General features: G+C 41.0%; 2 protein-coding genes across 2 annotated transcripts in view; one reads left to right on the top strand and one right to left on the bottom strand.

Annotated features, from left to right (window-relative positions):
- LOC146625328 (uncharacterized) overlaps window positions 1-14,625 on the bottom strand; it is a 155,623-nt gene extending 140,998 nt beyond the window's left edge. Inside the window, exons 1-3 of the mRNA XM_085362768.1 lie at window positions 13,862-14,625; window positions 6,112-6,217; window positions 3,479-4,075 (exon numbers count right to left, since the gene is read on the bottom strand). Coding sequence (XP_085218894.1) covers window positions 3,479-4,075; window positions 6,112-6,129 — 615 coding nt within the window. The 5' untranslated portion in view covers window positions 6,130-6,217; window positions 13,862-14,625. The remainder of the gene's footprint in view (window positions 1-3,478; window positions 4,076-6,111; window positions 6,218-13,861) is intronic.
- The window catches only part of LOC146625327 (uncharacterized), a 120,861-nt gene that overhangs the window by 94,641 nt on the left and 2,242 nt on the right, over window positions 1-23,978 (top strand). The gene's annotated exons all lie outside the window — the stretch shown is intronic.

Genomic DNA, 23,978 nt, shown 5'->3' with positions numbered 1-23,978 from the left:
CTTTTTGAACTTTGCCTTTTTTGATCCAGATTTCACTGATACTAACTGTTACACACCTCCCTTGGTTGATGATTATGCCAACGCTATGTTATCCACCTGTTGTTCCATCTTAGATACTGTGGCCCCTATAAAGATGAAACGTCCCAGAACTTCTCATCAACCATGACTAAATGACACTATATGAGCTTTACGTCGTGTCTGCCGTCAATCTGAAAGGAGGTGGAAAAAAGACAGGCTTCAGATATCCTATGGCATTCTTTGTAGGAGCCGCCTTCTATACCAGAACTCCATAAAGGCAGCTAAAGCAGCTTTCCTATCAGATATTATTGAGACTAATAGCTAACAGCCCCGAATGTTATTCAAAATTTTTAATTCAGTCTTAAGTCTTCACTCTTAAGGGAATAATTGAACAATTGAGAAACTCAAATTCTGTGCATGATATCCTTTCATCCTGAATTATCAAGGAAAGTTTTGAGGAAATTGGGCCTTGCATCTTATTTTTAATGAATTTATCATTGTTAGTGGGCTGTGTCCCAACTGCTTTTAAACATGCGGTAGTGCACCCTGTTCTTAAAAAAAGTAAGAACTTTTTTTTGCAGAGGACACAATTCATTGTTTTTAACACTTAGTTTCACTTCAGCTCTGTGTTTGTTATAACTTTACTCTTCTGTGCGGCTGACAGACCAACAAAAGCACATGCGAGAGAGGCCCACAGACCAGCTGGACCACATACGCTGTACACTGGCTTCATCAACACCAGAGCTCTGGGCAGGTAGACGGGCCGTCCCCAGACTGCCAGCAGACTGCAAACGTGCTCTCCACACTGAGCCATAAATTATGGCTGTACAACTCATGTTACATGTTACAATTAGAGAAGTCAGAAAGACCGATTCATCTTTCTTATTAATGTAACCGCTGCATTTCCTCACTTCTCTTATCTCACCCTTCTTCTTCTGCTGAGGCTGCACAACACGAACCTTTGAGATGTGGAAGAACAGGAAATTCTCATCGAAGAAGATCCAGTGTTTGAATCTGGTCTAGGGCCTTTCTGTCTGGAGTCTTCCCATGTCTGCTTATGTTCTCTCTGGTACTCTGGTGGCTTCTCACAGTCCAAAAACATGCATAGGGTTAGGTTAACTGATGATTTGAAATTGACCGTAGGTGTGAAAAGTAGTAGGAAAGCTCCTAACTGAGAGAAGTGACCCAGAAGTATCTGTGTAGCAGCCACAATGAATCAAGATCATGAGCTTTATTAACTGATCAAACTCTATTCTTTCATCTTCTGTATCATTCAGTTTGCATTGGTAATGCCCATTATTGTAATGCTTTTTTAAGATGAGCAAAACTTTCTTTTACTTTGGGTTAGCTGGGATAAGTGATGGATGGAGGGAATTTTACTTCAGCCACAGAAATCCTAAACAGGAAGGAGGAGCAGAGTTACAGTGGATCACTATCCAGCAGGGAAACAAGATTTATTTCAATTTCTTGGCCATGAGTGAGATTTACTAAGTGGGCAAATTATGGTGACGATACCGTTCCAGAGTGATCTATTAATAGTGCACCAATTTACATTCAGAGATGCATGCAGCCAGTTCATTTCAGCATTAAACGGCTTTCTACCAACAGCAGCACAAAAACAGCAGATTCGATCATGGAGACACTGAATCTGCTAAACTAATTAAAACATTGTAAGTTCAGGTCTTCAGTTTACGTTTCTTTGTGAAAACAGCACAGCAAAGGAGACTCTGTGACGTTTTGATATAAGGGATAAATCTTCTGACCGAACCTGCTGGGACTGTGTGAGGTCCTGAGGCTAAGAGTAAGGATTTATCCACAGGAGAGCTGCGTTCTTGCAAACCATCCCACTGTGTAAACCTGACATCTGTGGAACAGCTGAGCTGTATGATGTGTACAAGGACACAAAACATTATTTACCATCAGATCCCGAGCCCTCCATGTGTTAATCAAGACACTGCTGCTGTGCTACATCCATAAATAATGAATAAATTAGGAGCTGAAGCTAAAAGGACAGTTTATTTGTACCATCTTCATGTCAACACATTCAAGAACATCACAGATGAAAGAAACATTAAAAACTTCCACACTACATAAAGGAAGAAAAATTAGTTTTTCTTTCAGGTGGTTTCAGAAAAAACAGAAACATCAAACACCTCCAAGACTCTCTTTGAAAGAACTGAAAACCTTTATTCTCATGGTCCAATCATGAGTGAACTCCCCGATGAAGCCTTGTGTGCTAAAACATGTCAGAGTTTGAAAGGTTAAACATGAGTTTCCAAAACGTTTTGCTGGAGAACAATGAACTATTTGACTGAGTTTCAATTATTTACAGACGAGCAAAACCAGGACAGAGAAAAAAGGACAAAACTGACTCAGTAAAACGACAGAAAATAAGATCCCATGTAAATCTGTATTATGTAGAAGTTCAGCCCAGCAACCAGTTCAGTTCAACACAAGTTTAAATGATTCTATCTGAACTCTGTGGAGCCTGATCTCAAGCTTTTTGAGTCTGACACTGAAACCAGAGGATCTTTCTGTCTCTTCAGATTCACTGTGATCCAGTTATGGGAGTGATTTCAGCCCTGAGTGATCACGCTGATGTTTGCACAGAGCAGACAATGAGGTGAATGTTTGGGCACATTGGTAACAGTGAAACAGTTTATTAATAACGTGGGATCGTTTGTGTTTGGAGTATGAACTGAGATTCCTGAAGCTCTTGTCACACTGGTCACAGCTGTAGTTTCCTTCCACGTGTGTACGTTCATGATTGTTACGACTACATGAATCTGAGAAGCTTTTGTCACAGTGTCTGCACTTGTATGGTTTCTCTCCTGTGTGGACTCGTTTGTGTGATTTAAGCTCCCTTGCAGTGGTGAAGGATGACCCACACTGATCACAGAGATGCTTTTTAACCCCACTGTGAATCAGTTCATGTTTTTTTAACTCACTTGGTGTGGTGAAGCTTCTCCCACATTCTTTGCAGTATTTCAGTTTGTCTCCAGTGTGTCTACGTTGATGTTTTTTTAGGTTCTTTTGCCAACTGAAGGTTTTTCCACAGAGGTCACAACGAAAGTCTTTCCCACCACCACATTGGTGACAGGGTTGAGAACTGGATCCATCTGTGTCGCTCTGCTTCTAAACAAAGACACAAAGACAGTGTAAGTCAGTCCTTCAACACTTTTATCCTGAACGTCGCCTGAAATAAAGAGCATCTCTACAGACGTCCAATTACATTTGACTGTTTCAGTTAACACACTCAGTTTACTGGGCTGCAATAACTACAATACTACCACCATAATACTACAGTAATACTAAAATCATAACTGACATGAAAATCTGAATAATCACTCAGAGCTGCTTCTCCATGCAGTAGAATTGCTAACATGCTAACACAGTTTAATGAGCAGAGTTGTTCCAAACAGTCAGGCTAAAATGACAAGATAACAATATAAATACATACCTCACAGTAACTGCACTTGTAGAGTCTCTTTCTGGTGTGGATCTGTTGGTGTTCTCTCAGGTAACGTGGAGATTTAAAAGTCTTCTCACACAGGTCACATTTATAAGGTCGTCCCTCAGTGTGGGTAAACATGTGTTGTTGTAACTGTGTGTCTGTAGCAAAGTATTTGCCACACTGTTCACAGCAGTACACATCATGTCTGGTGTGAATGCGTAGGTGTATATTTCGGTTCCCTCTCCGGCTGAAAGTTTTTCCACAGATGTCACAGCTGTACGCCTTAATTCCAGAGTGGCTAACTAGATGATCCTGTAAGCTGCTACTGCGAGTAAAAGCTCTGCCACACTGATCACAGCTGTACGCTTTAACTCCACTGTGGATGAGTTGGTGTGTTTTTAGGGATTCCTTCCAGGTAAAAGACTTTCCACACAAGTCACAGCTGAACGGTCTCTCTCCAGTGTGGATGACCTGATGCTGTTTTAGATGACACTTGTAAATAAAACCCATCCCACACTCGTCACAGGTGTGTTTTTTCTCTCTCTTTCTTCTGTGAGGTTTGTCGGCCTCCTGAGAGCGCTGACTTCTCGCTCCATGTTGGTCCTGCAGTGACAGAGATACAAACAGAGGCAGTGAGTGAAATGCAGTCGTGGAACAAACTCAACCTTCAAACTCCCTCCATTAACACTAGTTTTAAACCTGAAGGTGGAGTGTGGCACCAAACACCTTAAAGGTCTCTTATCCCCACCTGCTGGTAGTTCTAACACATTACACCCAACCTGCTGTTAAAAATAATTCATGACTGTTCAAACACTAAAATCATGCCCATCCCTCCTGATTGTACACAGATATATAAAAATGTATACATATATAATATATAAATATTTACCAGGTCTATACTTTTTTATATTTCCTATTGCTGTTCCCTATTATATATTTCTATAATTTTCTAATTTATTCAATTATAATAAATCAAATGTAACAGTTACCAGCCTGGTTCAGTGAAGGAAAATGTCAGAGTCTGATTGTAGCCTCAGGATTTCTTTAAAACTTTTACTCCCTACACATATCTGTATTTTCTACTCCTTACATTTTCAAAACAGGCTTGTTACTTTTGGTTTAAGCCATTTGAGGAGAGTAATGTCATCGCTGCAGGCATCAAACATCAAACTGATTTGAACCTAAACAGTAACACATGAAAGGCAATCCTGATCGTGCACTAATCACCAGGGTATGAAACATAAAAAGAGATGAAAGAGGCAAAACTGTGTGCAAAACATAGTCAAGAGTTAAAGTGGACCAATGTTCTTTTTTGGCACAACACCTGAATCACTGCAGGTGCTCATAAGTTGCCGTCACGGTACTTCAGCATCCAGCTAGCAATACAGAAGATGAGCAAGAATAAATGGATTCATATCTTTTAAGTGGCAGGTAATTTAAAACGCAGCATTTCTATCAGCTCAAAAAACATCAGCAAACACACAAACTGACAATAAAAAAGTGTGTTGCTGGCTAAAGGTCCAGCTGCTGCACATCACAGGGAGAGAAAAGAAAGAGAGCTAACTTCACTCAGAGATGGAGAAAGATAAGACACACAGGACAGGAGAGGAAGAAGAGAGGTTAGATTTAAAGGGAAGGACTGCTCAGTGGGATGTGATCAACTGGAGATTAAAGTTTACATGTAAGTCCTCATGTGTTGAAATCAGATATTGGGTCGGTACATGTGACATTATGTTTTATCAGATTATGAAAGATGCTGCAAAACAATCTGAGGCAGATTAACTGTGTTATTTAAAGACTGCATGAAGATCCTCTGCAGGTTAGTGCAGGATAAACAGGTTCGTTTGCTGAACTGTGATGGATTTAAAGTAAAGAACAGTGTGTGACTGGTGCACAGTGACTGTGGTGCTCATGTCACAGTTAGATTACATCAAGTGTAGCAGAGATTCATTTAAACTGAAGCTCATGATGCTGACATTCATTCACTGAGTTCCACCTTCATACCAACAGTATAGTGTCTAATATAAAGACAGTGTATTGTCAGTGTAGAGGATGGAAACCAGCCAGGACAGCTCATGAAACATCTGCTGACATCTGGTTGAATTCAGTTGTGTACATCCACAGAGAGCAGCAGGTCAGCTGATCACAGCCTGTACTTTAAGAAAATCTACTGGAGCTCTCAACAGAAATTATTGTGAGCTGTGATTCTTTTCCCCACGCTGAGCCACTACAGCTGATTTTAGGGTTCCCACCTGCTCAATCCCACTTTAACCTCTTCCCTGCTCATGTTCCTGTTTAGAGGAAAGTCACCCTCTACAATGTAGGCAACAGAAAATACACATATGTTTTATTTTCCTTCATTTTCTACTTAACTGATTCAAACAGAGAACCTTTATTAGAAATAAATAGTTCGTACTTCATCTACTAATCTTATTTTATTATTACATTAATAAAGCACAAGGTTCAGTTAACTTTGGATAAAAACAGGTGGTAAAAATGTTCAAGGAGCTACTTTTACTTTCTTACTCTGATTACATTTCAGAGCCCGTACTTTTCCACTTGAGTAAACAAGTTAAATCAGTACTTCAGCTTTTGATGGCATATTTGATGGAGTACTTCTTTACACTAGTATCTGTCACCTTCTGTGTTGAGCTCATTGTTTCCTCTGTAGTGACTCAGCTGAGTCCAGATGGCTGAAAATGTTCCTCTGCTGCTCCGTCAGACTCTTCTCCTCCTGCTGATCAGCTGGGACACAAAACAGATCTTTGTTAGGCTCCACACTGCACTGAAGAGTCAAAGTGTCTCATATGTTCATCTGACAACACAATGGACATATTTTAGTTTCCCTTTCACCTTCATGTTTCCCTCTCACCACATATCTAAACCAAATTCATGACCAGCAGGTTTTACAGCTGTGGCTCCAGCAAACATCAGCTGATAGTACAAAGTAATATTAAATAAATTCTAACAGCTTATCAAGCGTAAGCGTGCTGATGTTGTTTTCCTTTCTCTGGCGCAAAGTGGACGATAAACAAACAAGAGAGACGGGACTTGGACAGAAAAGCCGATCAGCTGATCATTGATCAGTTTCATGATTGAAGTAACAACAGGAGAGGGAGGGGGAGAGAATGAGAGGAGAGGCAGCTGTGCAGCAAAGACACAGAATAACTCCAGCTTTGTGTCTGTTTTTTTTTTTATTCTAGCTTCTAGAATTGCGTTCTTTTTCAGCTCAATACGGATCTATTGTAATTGGTCCAGCCCAGAGTTGATCATGACCAATTGGCTAATCCACCACCTTTTACTGTTTACACTGTTACAAAAACAAACAAACAAAAATGAAAAGTCACTGTTGGGTCTGTGTTTCCACAAGCCCCGCTAATTCTAGAGACTTATTCATCATGAAGAAAACAAGACAGTCGATCGATCGATTATTTGCGCAAGGGAGGCCTCGTCTGTGTCCACCACGAAAATGACCCCCAGATCTGACCTCCTGCTGCCTTTTATTGGGAGACAGTTCACACAAAACACGTCAGAACAAAGCCACGCCCCCTTTGTTCTAAGACAAAGCATTTTATGTATATGTGTGAACTTCTGTGAGAGTGTGTGTGTGTGTGTGTGTGTGTGTGTGTGTGTGTGTGTGTGTGTGTGTGTGTGTGTGTGTGTGTGTGTGTCAGACCTCCTGCTGACCAAAGGGTCATAAACCCAGGAAGCTTACATAAAAAGAAACAGATCTTTCCGGTAGGATGCATCTACAATAAAACCTCCCCCAGTACAGAGTGGTTGGAGAGGTGGTCAGGATCAAAGGAATGGCTTTGATCCTACTGCTTGAACTAAGACTGTACAAATTTAAGAAACACAATGGCAACATTCAACAATTAGACTTAACAGTCACCATCGGCCCACCGGGCAAATCCCCGGTATGCCCAATGGCCAGTCCAGCTATGCGGTCAGTTGGTGGGTAACATGATCTCCGAAAACGTTAGATCACTTTGCAAATAGGTGATGTCTTGATAAATGAAGCAGATATTCGAAGTTTACACAGCACCATTGTTACCTGAAAACATCTTAAACGTTTATTTTGTCACCCAGAAAGAGTAATATTTCAAACTCCGCCACTCTTCATTCCTCTGCCACTGCCTCGCTTGTAGTGATGTGCAAATCATGAACAAATCGTTCAACACTCGAGAGTCTGTTTACTGCAGGGGTCTCAAACTCACATGGGCCGCGGGCCACTTCTGGGACCGTCATCTAATTGGAGGGCCACTTTAGTGTCCTAGCAGTACAAAATAACAAACACGAAAACACCCACTAATATTTCCTAAATTTTAGTGTTTTGTTTGGTTTATTTAATTCCAAATATTGTGTAAGAAAGACAAAATGGCAAACATGAAGGGAATTTTTTTCTCACTCTTAACTATCTGAAGCCTTTAAGTTTCATTTGTCATATGCAAGTTAGCACAGGATCAACATTGCAATGAAATATATTTGACGAGCAGAAGACAGTCACTCAGCAGTATAGTACAATATAGTACAGTAGTTTCATTGAACTACCAAATAAACAGCTCTTTCTGGCCAGACACGTGGAAGCACCTTTGCCACAAATTTGTTTGTATTTAACAAAATAAAAATGCAGGCATAAGCGTACACTTTAGTTTTCAACTGCAAGTGAAAATTGTTTTCTTTCCAAATAAATCTGTCACTGAACTAACACAGCCAATCCCTCAACATGTTTGCACTCTCTTGTTACCTCGGCCAGGTCCGCGGCTCCAAACCGTGGTAAGGAGACCTCTGGCTAATACTTTGGGGGCTTGTAGTCGGGAACTAGCTTTACTGTCTGCGTCAACTTTGCTAGCGAGAGACAGAAAGAGGCATTGAAAGGCTGCTCCAGCAGAACTTTATTGTTTCGGAGGAAAACATGAACACGGTGTACAGTCGAGTATTAACACTCGACTGTCCCTCCCTCATGCTCACACACACACACAGCAGGAGGGGCGGTCCCACACGTTCTCCCTGCAGCAAGGACTACACCGCCCATGAGGCTACAGTCTTAAAGGGCCATGCCTGTAACGCTCTGCCATCGTATTAAATCATTTTTTGTATAATAATTAAAAAATAATAATTTCTTCACATCAATATGCAAGTAGAGGTGACGTGGGCCGCAAATGGCGGGTTTGAAAGCCCTGCTTTACTGACAAATGACTCATTGACTCATCCCTGTTGCTGTTAGCAAACTAATTTCATTAGTAGAAATATATCTAGTTTAAAATTATGGAGAAAAACAACATTCAGTTTCTTAACATAAACATTTCTGCTGTGAACTGGAAGAAAAAACCCTGAGTAGAAAGCTCACATCAAGACAACAGCTCCTCGGTTCACAGTAGCACCGATTCACTTTGGTGAGTGACTCATTGAAACTCGATTCAGTAAAAAGAATCAAATTTACCATCGCTACTCGCTTGAGTTTTGGACGAAATGCATTCTGGGATTTTTGCATTTCGTCATTTCGAGCTGATTGGAGACCAAAACAGCCAATCAGATTTTTTTGCATCGAAGTCTGTGATCGGCTGGTTTTGTGGCACAAATATAACGGTGTACAGCAGGGGTGTCCAAACTTTTTTCACTGAGGGCCACACAGTGCTGTAGCTCCGCAAACGCACATAACGCACACTGCGTAGGGCACCAAATGGCCGGTAGGGCACCAAAAAAATCAGGGTCGTAAAAAAAAAAAGTAAACCATATTAATACTATAAATATCATATGCATTAATATGGTTAAACAATACAAAAGCAACATAAAACAATTTTCCCGAGAAAAGGGGTGAATCTGCTTTGTGCCCTGTCTCCAGTCTCCTCCTGGTGCCCCCCCACTCCCAGTGGTCTGTTCTATAATTGGTAAACACCTGTTTGAACATGGCCTCGAAACGGCAACAGGAGTCGGGAGCGGAGAAAAGAAAGAAGAAGAGGAAGCGTGATGAAACTCAGGCGTCGCTTGCCGGTAAGGCAATGTTTAAATAATAATAATAAAAAAAGTTCATTATTGTAGCCCTTGCTTGCACGCTCATGTCCGTCAACTCTGTGATAGCTCCTGTTAGCAGTGTTCATACTGTGTTAACAAATGTTGCAAATGATTGATGTTGGGTAGTTTGTTTACGTTGTGGATATGAATATAGAATGGACTACTAAAAGCAACTCATCATGGTCACTCAATTGACGGTTTTCAGATAACGTTAGCAATCGTGACTCACGATTGCTAACGTTATCGTGATTCGTGAGACTAGCATTTCCCTCCTCAGGTTGCTAGCTGGCTAACGTCATGCATGCTACTGATTAACCTTAACTTTGGGATAGGTCAGTGATGCAGTCAAGTATTATTATCAGATTAGACAAGATTACTTTGTATGTTGCTGCATTTCAGGATATCTATAAAGACGCATATCTTATTTATGCCATTGACGTCTGAACACATAAATAGTTCTCGTCTTTCTTTAGGTTCATAGATCAAGGGCGACATCTGTTGATGAAACTGTAATATGAAACCTATATCTTCCAGTAATATAGATTTCCTACTTGCGCATTTATATCAAATTATGTACAGCATGTTTATATTGCCATTTGCCATTATGAAAATCTATACATGTAAAATATAGTTAGTAATTTTTAAATGTACCAGTGACTTACTTAATTTATTAGTCTTATAATGCAATCTTTCGTAGGCCTACTGTAGATTCAAAATTGTATTTCTGTAAAATCCCTGAATATTTTCTCTTGTATGCAGGGTCAATGCTTAAATATGTTCAAGGAGGATCTCAAGGACAGGATGAACCATCCAGTAGTAGTGCCATCCCTGGACATCAACCACCAGCCATTGTAGACCCTGCAACAATCCCTAGCCAAGAAGAACAAGAACCATCAACCACCAGTTCAGGTACAGTTCCATACACAAGTACCACTGAGAGTCCTGTCACTGAGAGACTATCAGAAAGTGACACTGTGGAGACATGTGTGCCCCCTTCAACCGATCCTGCTCTTTGGCCAGCTCACATTGTAGATGCTGATCGTGTTGAAATTGTGCGGAGAGGTCCTTTTAATGTCAGCTCTGATTTTAATTTTCCAAAGGGGCCTGATGGAAGAGCATTTCACACTAGCCTTAAGTTCAAAATTCTTCCCAATGGAGAAAAGGTTCACCGGAGCTGGTTAGTGTACTCACCGCAGAACAATGCTGTGTTCTGCTTTGCATGTAAGCTTTTCAGTGTGAAGGATATAAAGCTGAGTACAGAGGGCTTCAGTGACTGGTCGAACATCAACATCCGTTTGAGGGGTCATGAGTGTAGCCAAGACCACATACAGTGCATGCTTAAGTGGAGAGAACTGGACACACGGCTAAAGAAAAGCATGGCAATAGATCAACAGGAGTTGACCTTACTAGAGGCAGAAAGGAAAAAGTGGCGAGAGATTCTCAAATGATTACTCTCAATAACTCTCTCACTGGCTTCCAGAAATTTGTCTTTTAGGGGCTCTTCTGACTGTCTTTATGAGCCGGACAATGGCAACTTCTTGAAGGAAGTAGAGCTTATGGCAACATATGACCTTGTAATGGCAAATCACTTGGCCAACATAAAAGATGAAGGTTCCCACACACATTACCTCAGCCCTGAGACACAGAACGAACTAATTCAGATTATCTCTTCAGAAACATTCCGCGCCATTGTGAAGCAAATCCAGTTGGCAAAATACTTCTCCATCATTCTTGACTGTACTCCAGATGTGAGTCACACTGAACAAATGTCAGTCATAGTACGCATTGTTTGTTTCCAAGCACAACCAGATATTAAAGAATACTTTCTTGGCTATATAAATGTGGAGCAAACAACTGGCCTTAACCTGTCCAATGTTGTCCTTGACAAGTTGAAGGAGCTTGGCATTCCATTTGAAAACTGTCGAGGACAGGCCTATGACAATGGGGCCAACATGAAGGGGAAGAAGCAAGGTGTTCAGGCCAGACTGCTACAATTAAACCCGAGAGCATTGTTTGTGCCTTGTGGAGCTCACACGATGAATCTGGTCATAGCTGATGCTGCCAAGTCCTCTCCAGATGCAACTGGCTACTTTGGGTATTTGCAGAAGTTGTTCAATTTCTTTTCCAGTGCCACCCAGCGATGGGCCATTTTAACAAAACATGTGAAATTGACACTTAAATCTTGGAGTGACGTTAGATGGGAAAGCAGGCTTCAAAGTGTAACTGCTGTCCGGAGTCAGACAAAAGAAGTGAGGGATGCTCTCCTGGAGGCCAGAGAAGCTGTAAGTGATGCAGTCGCAAAGGTGGAGGCTCAAGTGCTTGCTGAGGAAGTAGCCTCATTTCGATTTTTGATTTGCTCCATCGTGTGGTGTGAACTTCTTACAATCACAAACCAGGTGAACAAGTTACTACAGTCCAGCTCCATGCAGCTCGATGTTGCTGTCAGGCTCATTGACACTGCCAAAAGTAACCTCTCTAAATACAGACAGTCTGGGTTTGATGAGGCTGTGTCAGCTGCCAAAGAACTCTGTGAGGCCCTGAACATAGAACCACAGTTGAAGGAGAAAAGGCTCAGGAGCACAAAAAGGCAGTTTGCATATGAAGCTGTTGATGAGCCCCTCCATGATGCCCTTAAAAAGCTTGAGGTCACATTTTTCAATTGTGTTGTGGACTCTGCTTTAATCTCCCTACAGGAGAGGTTTGAGACCATGAATCAAGTGAAGGAGAAATATGGAGTGCTGCTTGATTTCAGCAAAGTGAATGGGATGTCCAAGGAGGATTTAAAAAAAACACTGCACTGAAGTACAGAAGACACTGACAGATAAGGGAGTAGCTGACATTGATGGACCTGAGATGATGCAGGAAATCATCAACCTTCCTCAGCTGCCACCACAGACGTCTGCTTTGGAAATGCTGTCATTTTTACATGACAATCAGCTTCAAGAGGTATATCCCAATCTGTGGATTGCTCTGCGTATTGCACTGACCCTGCCTGTCACAGTTGCCTCTGCTGAGCGAAGCTTTTCAAAGCTCAAACTCATTAAAACGTACCTGCGTTCATCAATGGGGCAGGAACGTTTAAGTGGTCTGGCTGTTATCAGCATCAATGGTGACGTGGCTCAGAAGCTATCATATGATGACCTTATAGCTGATTTTGCAACCAGAAAATGCAGGCGTGTGCCTCTCTAGGCCCTAGAGAGGCACACGCCTGCATTTTCTGGTTGTCAGAGTATGCCCTAGAGTCTAGGGCATACTCTGACAACGAATTGTAAAAATGTTTAACATAGTTACTTAAGGAATGTGGCTTTTGTGTTCAAATTCTTATTTTTCTTATTTAAGTTTCTTATTTAAATTCTATTGTGAAACTATTTGTAAATATATTAATAATAATACTATTATATTATATATATTATTTTTTTATAAAAAAAATTACACATTATTGCCAGGCTCTTTGTTCTTGTTCCAATGTTCAATTTTTGTTTCAGTATTTATTTGTAACAGTATTTTTAACCTCCTTTAACCTTATTTATTTGTTTAACTGTCATGTTTGTTGTTATTTAATTAAACAAATTCCACTGAGAAATTCAAAAGTATTAATGTTTTTTTTTTTTTTTTTCAGTGGCGGGGGGGGGGGGGGCACCATAAAGCATTTGTGCTTAGGGCACCCAAATGGCTAGCAACGGCCCTGGGGCCACATACATAAAAATATAGGAGGGGCTGGGCCACTTAATAGAAATTAGGTATATAACCTTAACTTTAGTGTATTAAAGTTAGAAAAATCACTTAAAAGTGGTCAAATGTGTTATATTGTTGAATATAATTAAAGACAAAACTGCCTTCATCCCAGCTTTCCATAAATGGATCTTTATTGATTTATTCAGAAAAAGCTTTGGTAGCTCATTCTCAGAACAGCAGCCTCAGATTTCGTCTTAAACAGAAGATTTACAGCACAGAGGAAAAGAACAATAAAGGGGAAAATGGGACGGGTACATTTCAAGTTTGTCATTTAAGTTATTAGGCTTAGCAACACACCTATTAACGTTCGTTTTGAAACGATTATCAACATTAACAGACTGAACCGGACTTAATAACAGGAGTGCATATAATTTTAGTAAACTATTCTGGTGAGTATCAGCTGCGCTGGGAATGTAAATCGGGCCATCCAGCTGCGGTGCTGATCAAGGAGCAAATCTGCATCAGATGAGATCAGCTGACTGCGTGTGAGTTTTACAGCGATGTGTAGTCTGTGTGTTAACAAGAAAAACGCATATACGAAAAACAGAATTGATGCGCATTATTGATATTTGAAGCATGTGTACCTGCACATGCATGCTTATTAACACACGGTTACTGTTGAATATATCTTTTACTCACCTAAAGCGCTCGTGCTCTCGTCCACTACCCGCAAAAAAATAGCAGCTGTGCGGTGTCTGTGGCATCGGTGCTCTCATCGCATGCGATGGAGTAAAAATCAAAAGCACAGCTTTATCAGACATTTGCAGTTTAATGTTGGCTGATGAGTCATCAATGCGTCACACAACTGGATTTCTGGACATGCTGACGTTGTTGAAGTCCTGCACGTTTTCCGGGCACATTATTTCGGTGACTTTAACGAGGCCGTGTTTTAAGAGGTCTCCATCTGAAAAAGGCTTGCCATGTCTTGCGATGAGTTGGGCGACCTCATAGCTGGCTATTTGAGCCTTTTCCTGGACAATTTGAGCACGAAAAAAAATCATTGTTGCTGACCCTGCAGGAGAGCTACCCTTTGCTTACATTTCTGCTCCATCTCAGCACCAGTGTAGGATGCATAGGCCTGATGTTTGGTTTCATAATGACGTAGTACATTATACTCTTTCATAACTGCCACAGTTTCAGTGCAGATCAAACAGACACACTTCCCTTTGAATTCTTTGAAGAAATATTCACTCTCCCACCGTGTCTGAAATTTTCTGCACTCACTTTCTACCTTTCGCTTCTTTGGTTCTGCCAAGTTTAGTAACTTTCTTCTGTGATTGTCCTTTTTGGTGGCGCAACTGACTTGATCAACAGCAGCTCCCCCTGTTGTTAAAACTAAGAAGTGCAACAAACTCAAGCAAAAGTTTAAGTGCGCGCCATATTCTATTGTATTTATAAAATTACTTGCGGGCCAATTAAAAATTGACCGGAGTTTGGACGGATCAATGTTACTTCATGAACTCAGATCAATGTTACTTTGACACTTACCTCTAGATAGGCCAGAACAAAAAACTGAGAAACAAACAGCAATGAGCAGGAACTCTGTAGCTGTGTCCCAAGTCTATAAGAGCACCTGGCTGCAGCCACTGTGGAGCTCCACAGTACCTTCCTTCTTCTTCTTCAGTCAAGTTTAACGGCAGCTTGCATCCAAAACTGTTGTATTACTGCGATCTCCTGGCTGTTAACCGTCAGTCACTCCTGAATCCCCAGATCCTCTTGATGAGACCAGTACTTCTCAAAAAACGAAAAACCACCACTTTCCCTTCACCATGACTTAACTTATTAACCACTCACAGTAACTTCCACGGTATCCATGCGTGTTTATGGCTACTGTGGAGGTCACGTGTATCCGGTTACTGTGGAGCTCCACAGTGGCTGCAGGAAATGGGCGATAGAAAACCGATCGGTGCTCATGCCATTCCCAATATGCGCTGGCAGACGTCGGGGCAGCATGAGTACCAGCATTTTTTTTTTTTTGCCGATGCCCGTGATGCCGCCCGTGTCTAAAACCGCTACTGCCGCCGGTGTTCCAGATCTACTGGCGTTTAGATCAACTGGCGTTAGTCGAACAGATGTGTGGCAGTCTTGCGTTTCAGGAGCTGCTACCGACAAACCAGCAAGAAAACGCCAAATGTGTCAACTGTGACACTTGTGAGGTTATCTCAAACACACTCCGTCAGTCGTGATGCTGTTGAACAACAAAATGTTTAAAAATGTGGCGAGTTTACCTGGTGATATCCTCATTCGCGACGCGATCGCGAAAACAGCAAACAAGTAACACCACGCCGATGTTGTTCACAGGAGAGCAAGAGTAAACGATCGGGAGACTCTTGTCGTCGTTATCGTTCCCCTCGCACGGTTTATTTCTCCGATTTCAGCGTTTTTGCTTCGCAACTACAGCGAGCAGTTTACTTTGTGCACTAACATGGAGTCGAGTCAACCAGCGCCACCTCTGGCCAAGTGCCACAGCCTACAGCCAGATCAACCTGTGACACACATCTGCACCACGTTTGAATTCGTGTCATGCACATTTGTACCTTTCAATTGTGTCTGTTTGTGCGTCATGCAAATAAACCTTTGAAAAGAATGAAATGATATCATATATTCCTTATTGGCCTACAGTGGTAAAAAATTCCAAATTATATACACAAAGTCATAGAAATCACCACTCCAATTGGTCATCATGATTTTAATATTCTCTTTTTCCATAACAATGAAGTACACCTTGGACAAATATGACACATCAATATTTCATTAGTGTTGTCACATCACATCCTGTAAGCATCGTCTGTCTGTGTCTTTTCCCTGGAAATGAATATTTCCAGCCAATACAGGCAATCCATCAACATGGCTGGAGAGTTATATATGTAAAATGTTAACATATGTGTTTAAAAGTTGAAATGTGTGGCTGGTAAATCTGGATTACACTAATAGTTAAAAAGTTAAGAGATAAAAAGACTTATGGGGATGTTAGTTCAGTTTATGTCTTCATACAAGGAAATAAAGGGAACACCCCAGTTATATTTTGGTCTTTGTTATATCGTTCAGTGTTGATTCAGTATTTTCTAATTACACTTTACATCTTCCATGGCATTACTTAAAAAAATACCACTAGGTGGCGCATAGCGGCCAGGAGGAGCGTAAACCCCCCTGGGAGGCAAATCTGCAGAATAAATCCTGCAGTTGAATTGTAAACAAGTTCATGATCTGTGCCTCTTTATTTCAATACACAGCTGTGGGATCTAGGATCGCACCCCTCCCAGGCACCTGTCACACCAGGGGGGCAACATATACAGTCTGTATAAGTGTGGTTAATCCAATGAAGATTTGTAAGGAGATGGCAGTTACTGTGAATTCACAGCAGTTACACAGTGATTAGTAATAAACAGCCAGTGAGAGTGAGTGGATTTAAGAAAGTCAGTGACTCAGGTGTGTCGCTTGGTTTGTCATCTGTTTGTGAGACTGGAGGAGACGTAGAAATCTTTTGTTTTAAATCTTAGTTAGGAAGGTTCCTGTTTGAAAACAAGCACATTTTGTGAGAAATGCAAGAAGTACATCTGCAGAAAGCACACAGTTACATTCTGTCCATCATGTAGACAAAATAGAAAATGTTGAGCATTGAAAAACTGAGAATTTGGGCAAGTTCAAAAGAAATGTGTTTGTAAGAACGAAAAACCAAATTGTTCCTAAAATAGTTATGGAAAGTCTAACTGTTGTATGTCCTACATGTTCTACATGTTTATCTAATGGAAAATAAAGTTGCTATTGTTTTATTGCAGTTTTTGGATAATCCTGAGTGGATCTACACAGTATGGGTCAAAATGACCCGCAACAAAATCAATGTCAATTGTTTGTTCTTCAACATAATACAAGGGTTGATTTCCAAAACTTGCTTATGATCTTCAATTTGTAGCAGATCCACTATCACATAGCAGCTGGAGCAGTTTCAAATGGAGGTCAGTCCACTGCTGCCACCTGTGGCCAAGTACCACAGCCTACTACTAGATTAACACATCTGCACCTGCTGCTATGATGACATTGAGTAGAGGCTGAGTGGCTGCACTTACCCCTGGTACATCCAGATCTACCCACAAACATGTTGAAAGATGCAATGCCAGCAATGTGGATTGTCAACGCTAAAAACAATCAGTAAGCAAAGACAACAGGGATCAATTCTTTCTGTTTATTTAGCACCCACAACATTTGTAGCTACCTTCTGCACAGGGGAAGTCCACACACACTGTGTGGTACCACTTTCCACAGGAGGTGCATTCGATCTGCAAGACTGAATGAGATTGTCAGTCATTGTCTGACTGTTTATTACTAATCACCTGCTGTACATTCACAGTAACTGCCATCTCCTTACAAATGTTTATTAGATTAACCACACTTGTACAGACTGTATATAACAACCAACTCTGAAATGTTTGTTCGCAGAGAAAAGTCACAGACAGACTACGCTAACGACATGTGATGTTACAACACTAGTGAAATATTAGTGTCATTTCATTCTTTTCAAAGGTTTATTTGCATGACGCACAAACAGACACAATTGAAAGGTACAAATGTGTTGTGCATGACACGAATTCAAACGTGCTGCAGATGTGTGTCACAGGTTGATCTGGCTGTAGGCTGTGGCACTTGGCCAGAGGTGGCGCTGGTTGACTCGAGTCCATCATAGTGCACAAAGTAAACTGCTGGCTTTAGCTGTGAAGCAAAAACGCTGAAATCGGAGAAATAACCACGATAACGACGACAAGAGTCTCCCGATCGTTTACTCTTGCTGTCCTGTGAACAACGTCGGCGTGGTGTTAATTGTTTGCTGTTTTTAAACACTTTTAAATGAGGATATCACCAGGTAAACTCGCCACATTTTTAAACATTTTGTTGTTCAACAGCATCAAGACTGACGGAGTGTGTTTGAGATAACCTCACAAGTGTCACAGGTGACACATTTGGCGTTTTTTTGCTGGTTTGGCAGCTCCTGAAGCGCAAGACTGCCACACATCTGTTCGACCAACGCCGGGTGCGGTTGCTGGATTGGGACACAACTAAAGAGTTCCTGCTCATTGCTGTTTGTTTCCCAGTTTTTTGTTCCGGCCTATCTAGAGGTAAGTGTCAAAGTAACATTGATCTGAGTTCATGAAGTTTTCTGTTGCTCTCTGTGAGAGGGGGTGGGAGAAGACCGTTAAAGGCGAGGCTCTCCAGAATGTAGCAAAAACAGGAAACCACAGCTGTGTGTGTGTATAAGTATGGTGTTATATTTGTACCACTATTCCTAACGCACGTAAAAAAAAATTGCAGGTGCAAGTGTTGCATTTTGAGGAGAAATTTATTTTGATCAAAGAAAAGCTAAATTTGAGGGAGCAAAATTCATTGCTGAGTGCAAGAAAAATGTATTTCAGTGTTTGCTATTATCCACACACACACACAATAGCAGCCCCTCTCGCTCAAGTTTTGCATTTGCGCTTGCTTGCAATGTGTTGCTTCCGCTCTCAACATAGCTGGACTGGCCCGGTGTTCACCGGTGGGCCGATGGAAGTTTTTCGTTTTAAATGGGCCGATTTTTTTTTGTTGTTGTCTTTTTTCCCCTGTAAACAGTGAAAGGTGGGGGATTGGACAGATGCTGGCAGACGTGTAAAAATAACTCAATTGTTTGGTAGTGGCTATGGTGGAGCTTTTACAGATTCAGTAAAATTAGCAAGTGGTGGAGGCCAGCAGGTGGATGAGGGAAAGGGGAGGCGGAGGAGGAGAGACCCGAGGTGGCTGTGTGGGTGCTATGATGTTACTGGTGAACTTTATTTTATTCATAAGGTTAGTTAGTAGAGTCGCCTACCTCTGTAAAAAACGGAATCCTCTGGTATTCAGAGTTAATATTAGGCGTTTGGTATTGAGCTGAAAATAAACGCGATTTGTCCCGTACTTCAGCTACAATAAACAAAGACAAAAAGTTGGAGTTATTCTGCGTCTTTACGCTGTCAGCTGCCTCTTCTTCTCTCATTCTCCCCCCTCCCTCTCCTGCTGCTACTTCAATCATGAAACTGATCAATGATCAGCTGATCGGCGTTTCTGCTGCAAGTCCCGTCTCTCTTGCTTATTTACCTCCCATTTTGCGCCAGAAAGAGGAAACTAGCGGAGGTCGCGTTAAACAGCAGAAGCGCCTTTAAACTTGATAAGCAGTTGTTAGAATTTATATAATATTAATATCTAGTATCAGCTGATGTTTGTTGGAGCCACTGCTGCTGGTCATGATATCGGTTTGGATATCTAGTGAGAGGAAAACATGAAGATGAAACCAGGAGATGTCCTTACTGAATCATCAGAGCTGAACAGGTGATGGAGAAACAGGTTTACATGAATGGGTTGAAGAAAAGCTATGAACTGTTTCTGAGAGACAAATAACACCAGGATCCTTTTCTATGTAGCTGACAGCTGGTAACTGTGCAGGGGCGGATCTAGCAAAGTTTTGCCAGGGGGCCAGGTAGGGCATTAACAAGAAAAGGAGGGCACAAAAAATACTTTTCTTTCTTATTCTCGTTTAAAATTTCTCGCTTTTAACAAATAATTATCCGAATCTTACAACCAAAGTTTTCATCTGATGTCAAATGTATAGAAATCCATTATTGTACATATTAATTTTTTTCAGGGTCCCAACATAATTTCTTCAGAAGATAGTACTGTACATGATGCCAGTATTTTCCCACATTTTATAGATACTGCACCAGTACTTTGTGTAAAATGGCATCAAAAAGTCAGTTAAGTTTTATTCTTTCTCACCTGTCTTTCTGTCTCCTTTCACTTTTTAAAGGTTGCCATGTTAGAAAAAATATTTTGCCCTGCCATGCTGTTTATTGATGTGGTAAATTAATAGTTTATGAAAATATATCTAAATCTGTCATTTATTATTTTTAATATTTAGTAATAGTCAATGGACAATAGAAATTAAACTCTTTAAATAATAAGTACATTTTTTTAAAGACAGAGACTCTACAGTACGCAGCGGTAGCATCGCTTCCACAATGGAGCCCGCAATCATTTTTTAAGCTCACCTTCAGACGCTTTCTGGGGCAGGGATAGCTCAGTAGGTAAAGTGGTCGCCCCATGATCGGAAGGTCGGCGGTTCGAATCCACTTAACGGCTACCCTGAGGTACCCCTGAGCAAGGTACCGTCCCTACACACTGCTCCCCGGGCGCCTGCTTAGTGGGCTGCCCACTGCTTCACTGAGTGAATGGGTCAAATGCAGAGAAAAAACAAGTAATTTCCCCATGGGGATCAATAAAGTATCCATTATTATTATTATTATTTCTGTGCTGCTGAAGTAAAATCACGTTTTGCCTGCTTAGCAGGAGTTGCCGCGGTGTTATCCATGGATGATGAACAAGGATCACTCAGAAGTGTTCGTCTATGCTCTCGTGTCAGGCGCTTCAGTAGATTACTCGCGCTATTAACAGCAGCCGATAGTTTTTTCTCCCCAGGACATAGCTTACATATTACTGTAATGTTCTTGTCTGCTTGTTTCAGAAAAGTGAAGTGACGGGAATATGTCCATTTCATAAAACAGCCACTCGCTTCAGCCGAGTCCGACATCTTCCGCTGTAGAATACGACTACGCAGCAAACTGGCGCGAAATGACGTGCAGCTGCACTACAGCGATGCTAAAGCGGCAGAGTTTACTTCTATGTTTAGAAGATAAATTATTGAAATTAAATAATGATATTCAGCGAGTTTAATTATTTTACAATGTAACGCAAGTACATTGTAAGTAACTGTAATTAAAATACCTAAAAATGAACAGTAACCAGTTACTCTACTTTTCAGTGGAAAAGTCATTTAATTACAGTAACGCGTTACTTAGTAATGCATTACACCCAACACTGATACCATGTCATAACTGCTTTAAGTCATACAGAATAGATATCAGAGCCTTAAACAGGCTGACTTCTGCTAAATGGGTCAAACTGGGCAGAAAGTACACAAACACATAACATCCTTATAGAATATGATGTAACACTATAGATCAACTTACCTCAGAATATATAAAGCATATAAACAATTACAGCAATATGATGCAACAAACACAGCAGTGCTACTAATGCAAAATACTCAAAGCTTCATAGAACTGAAACAAACATTTATTTTTAGCTGCATTCTGCTGCTGATACATACTTTAGGTTTCTGAATGTTAAACTTGTTGCTGCCTTTCATAGTGTGTAACTTGAAGGCCGTGAGTACTTTCTCCCACAATGAAAACACTGGAATGATAACATTATTTGAACATTACCTAATAAGACTGATTCAGGACACACAGTTAGTGATTTTAAACTTTCCTAGCAGTCCTTCACAAACAGGGAACAGTCTGTCTATTCTCTCCATCTGTCAGCTGCTGCTGGCTCTTCCTCTTCCTCCTCCTCTTCCTCACACACTGCTCCACACCCACTGCCGTGCTATGAATTGTGGGATATATGGGACCACAAAGTGTACACCGGACCACACTTCAAATCTGGGGAAATCGACGGCGCATTTGGAGTACACTGCGGATTGGGACAGCTGTCGTCGCGTCGCTGTGATGTAATAGGTCTCAAAATGCGTATTCCGGAGCGTGCGGTCGCTGGATTGGGACACAACCTATATCATCCGAATTGTCTACATTAGAAGTAATTACTTCCTCTTCTGCCTTTCATAGTCATGTGCGAAATACGGCTGTATAAATGGCAGGCGTCCAGAGAAAGGAAAACAGCGGATGTCGTGCTAAACAATATCAACACGCTTACGCTTGATAAGCTGTTAGAATTTATTTAATATTACTTTGTACTATCAGCTGATGTTTGCTGGAGCCACAGCTGTAAAAGCTGCTGGTCATGAATTTGGTTTAGATATGTGGTGAGAGGGAAACATGAAGGTGAAAGGGAAACTAAAATATGTCCATTGTGTTGTCAGATGAACATATGAGACACTTTGACTCTTCAGTGCAGTGTGGAGCCTAAAAAAGATCTGTTTTGTGTCCCAGCTGATCAGCAGGAGGAGAAGAGTCTGACGGAGCAGCAGAGGAACATTTTCAGCCATCTGGGCTCAGCTGAGTCACTACAGAGGAAACAATGAGCTCAACACAGAAGGTGACAGATACTAGTGTAAAGAAGTACTCCATCAAATATGCCATCAAAAGCTGAAGTACTGATTTAACTTGTTTACTCAAGTGGAAAAGTACGGGCTCTGAAATGTAATCAGAGTAAGAAAGTAAAAGTAGCTCCTTGAAGAACATTTTTACCACCTGTTTTTATCCAAAGCTAACTGAACCTTGTGCTTTATTAATGTAATAATAAATTAAGATTAGTAAATGAAGTACGAACTATTTCTTTCTAATAAAGGTTCTCTGTTTGAATCAGTTAAGTAGAAAATGAAGGAAAATAAAACATGTGTGTATTTTCTGTTGCCTACACTGTAGAGGGTGACTTTGCCTCTAAACAGGAACATGAGCAGGGAAGAGGTTAAAGTGAGATTGAGCAGGTGGGAACCCTAAAATCAGCTGTAGTGGCTCAGCGTGGGGAAAAGAATCACAGCTCACAATAATTTCTGTTGAGAGCTCCAGTAGATTTTCTTCAAGTACAGGCTGTGATCAGCTGACCTGCTGCTCTCTGTGGATGTACACAACTGAATTCAACCAGATGTCAGCAGATGTTTCATGAGCTGTCCTGGCTGGTTTCCATCCTCTACACTGACAGTACACTGTCTTTATATTAGACACTATACTGTTGGTATGAAGGTGGAACTCAGTGAATGAATGTCAGCATCATGAGCTTCAGTTTAAATGAATCTCTGCTACACTTGATGTAATCTAACTGTGACATGAGCACCACAGTCACTGTGCACCAGTCACACACTGTTCTTTACTTTAAATCCATCACAGTTCAGCAAACGAACCTGTTTATCCTGCACTAACCTGCAGAGGATCTTCATGCAGTCTTTAAATAACACAGTTAGTCTGCCTCAGATTGTTTTGCAACAAGTTTTACAACCTGAAAAAACAATGTCACATGTACAGACCCAATATCTGATTTCAACACATGAGGACTTACATGTAAACTTTAATCTCCAGTTGATCACATCCCACTGAGCAGTCCTTCCCTTTAAATCTAACCTCTCTTCTTCCTCTCCTGTCCTGTGTGTCTTATCTTTCTCCATCTCTGAGTGAAGTTAGCTCTCTTTCTTTTCTCTCCCTGTGATGTGCAGCAGCTGGACCTTTAGCCAGCAACACACTTTTTTATTGTCAGTTTGTGTGTTTGCTGATGTTTTTTGAGCTGATAGAAATGCTGCGTTTTAAATTACCTGCCACTTAAAAGATATGAATCCATTTATTCTTGCTCATCTTCTGTATTGCTAGCTGGATGCTGAAGTACCGTGACGGCAACTTATGAGCACCTGCAGTGATTCAGGTGTTGTGCCAAAAAAGAACATTGGTCCACTTTAACTCTTGACTATGTTTTGCACACAGTTTTGCCTCTTTCATCTCTTTTTATGTTTCATACCCTGGTGATTAGTGCACGATCAGGATTGCCTTTCATGTGTTACTGTTTAGGTTCAAATCAGTTTGATGTTTGATGCCTGCAGTGATGACATTACTCTCCTCAAATGGCTTAAACCAAAAGTAACAAGCCTGTTTTAAAAATGTAAGGAGTAGAAAATACAGATATGTGTAGGGAGTAAAAGTTTTAAAGAAATCATGAGGCTACAATCAGACTCTGACATTTTCCTTCACTG

The sequence above is a fragment of the Diplotaxodon limnothrissa genome, linkage group LG9 (genome assembly GCF_057381915.1).
Source record: "Diplotaxodon limnothrissa isolate DT_005_m linkage group LG9, D_limnothrissa_male_GT1.1, whole genome shotgun sequence".
NCBI lineage: Eukaryota > Metazoa > Chordata > Actinopteri > Cichliformes > Cichlidae > Diplotaxodon > Diplotaxodon limnothrissa.
The sequence above is the reverse complement of the archived record's forward strand: the minus strand, read 5'-3'. Positions and strand labels throughout refer to the sequence as shown.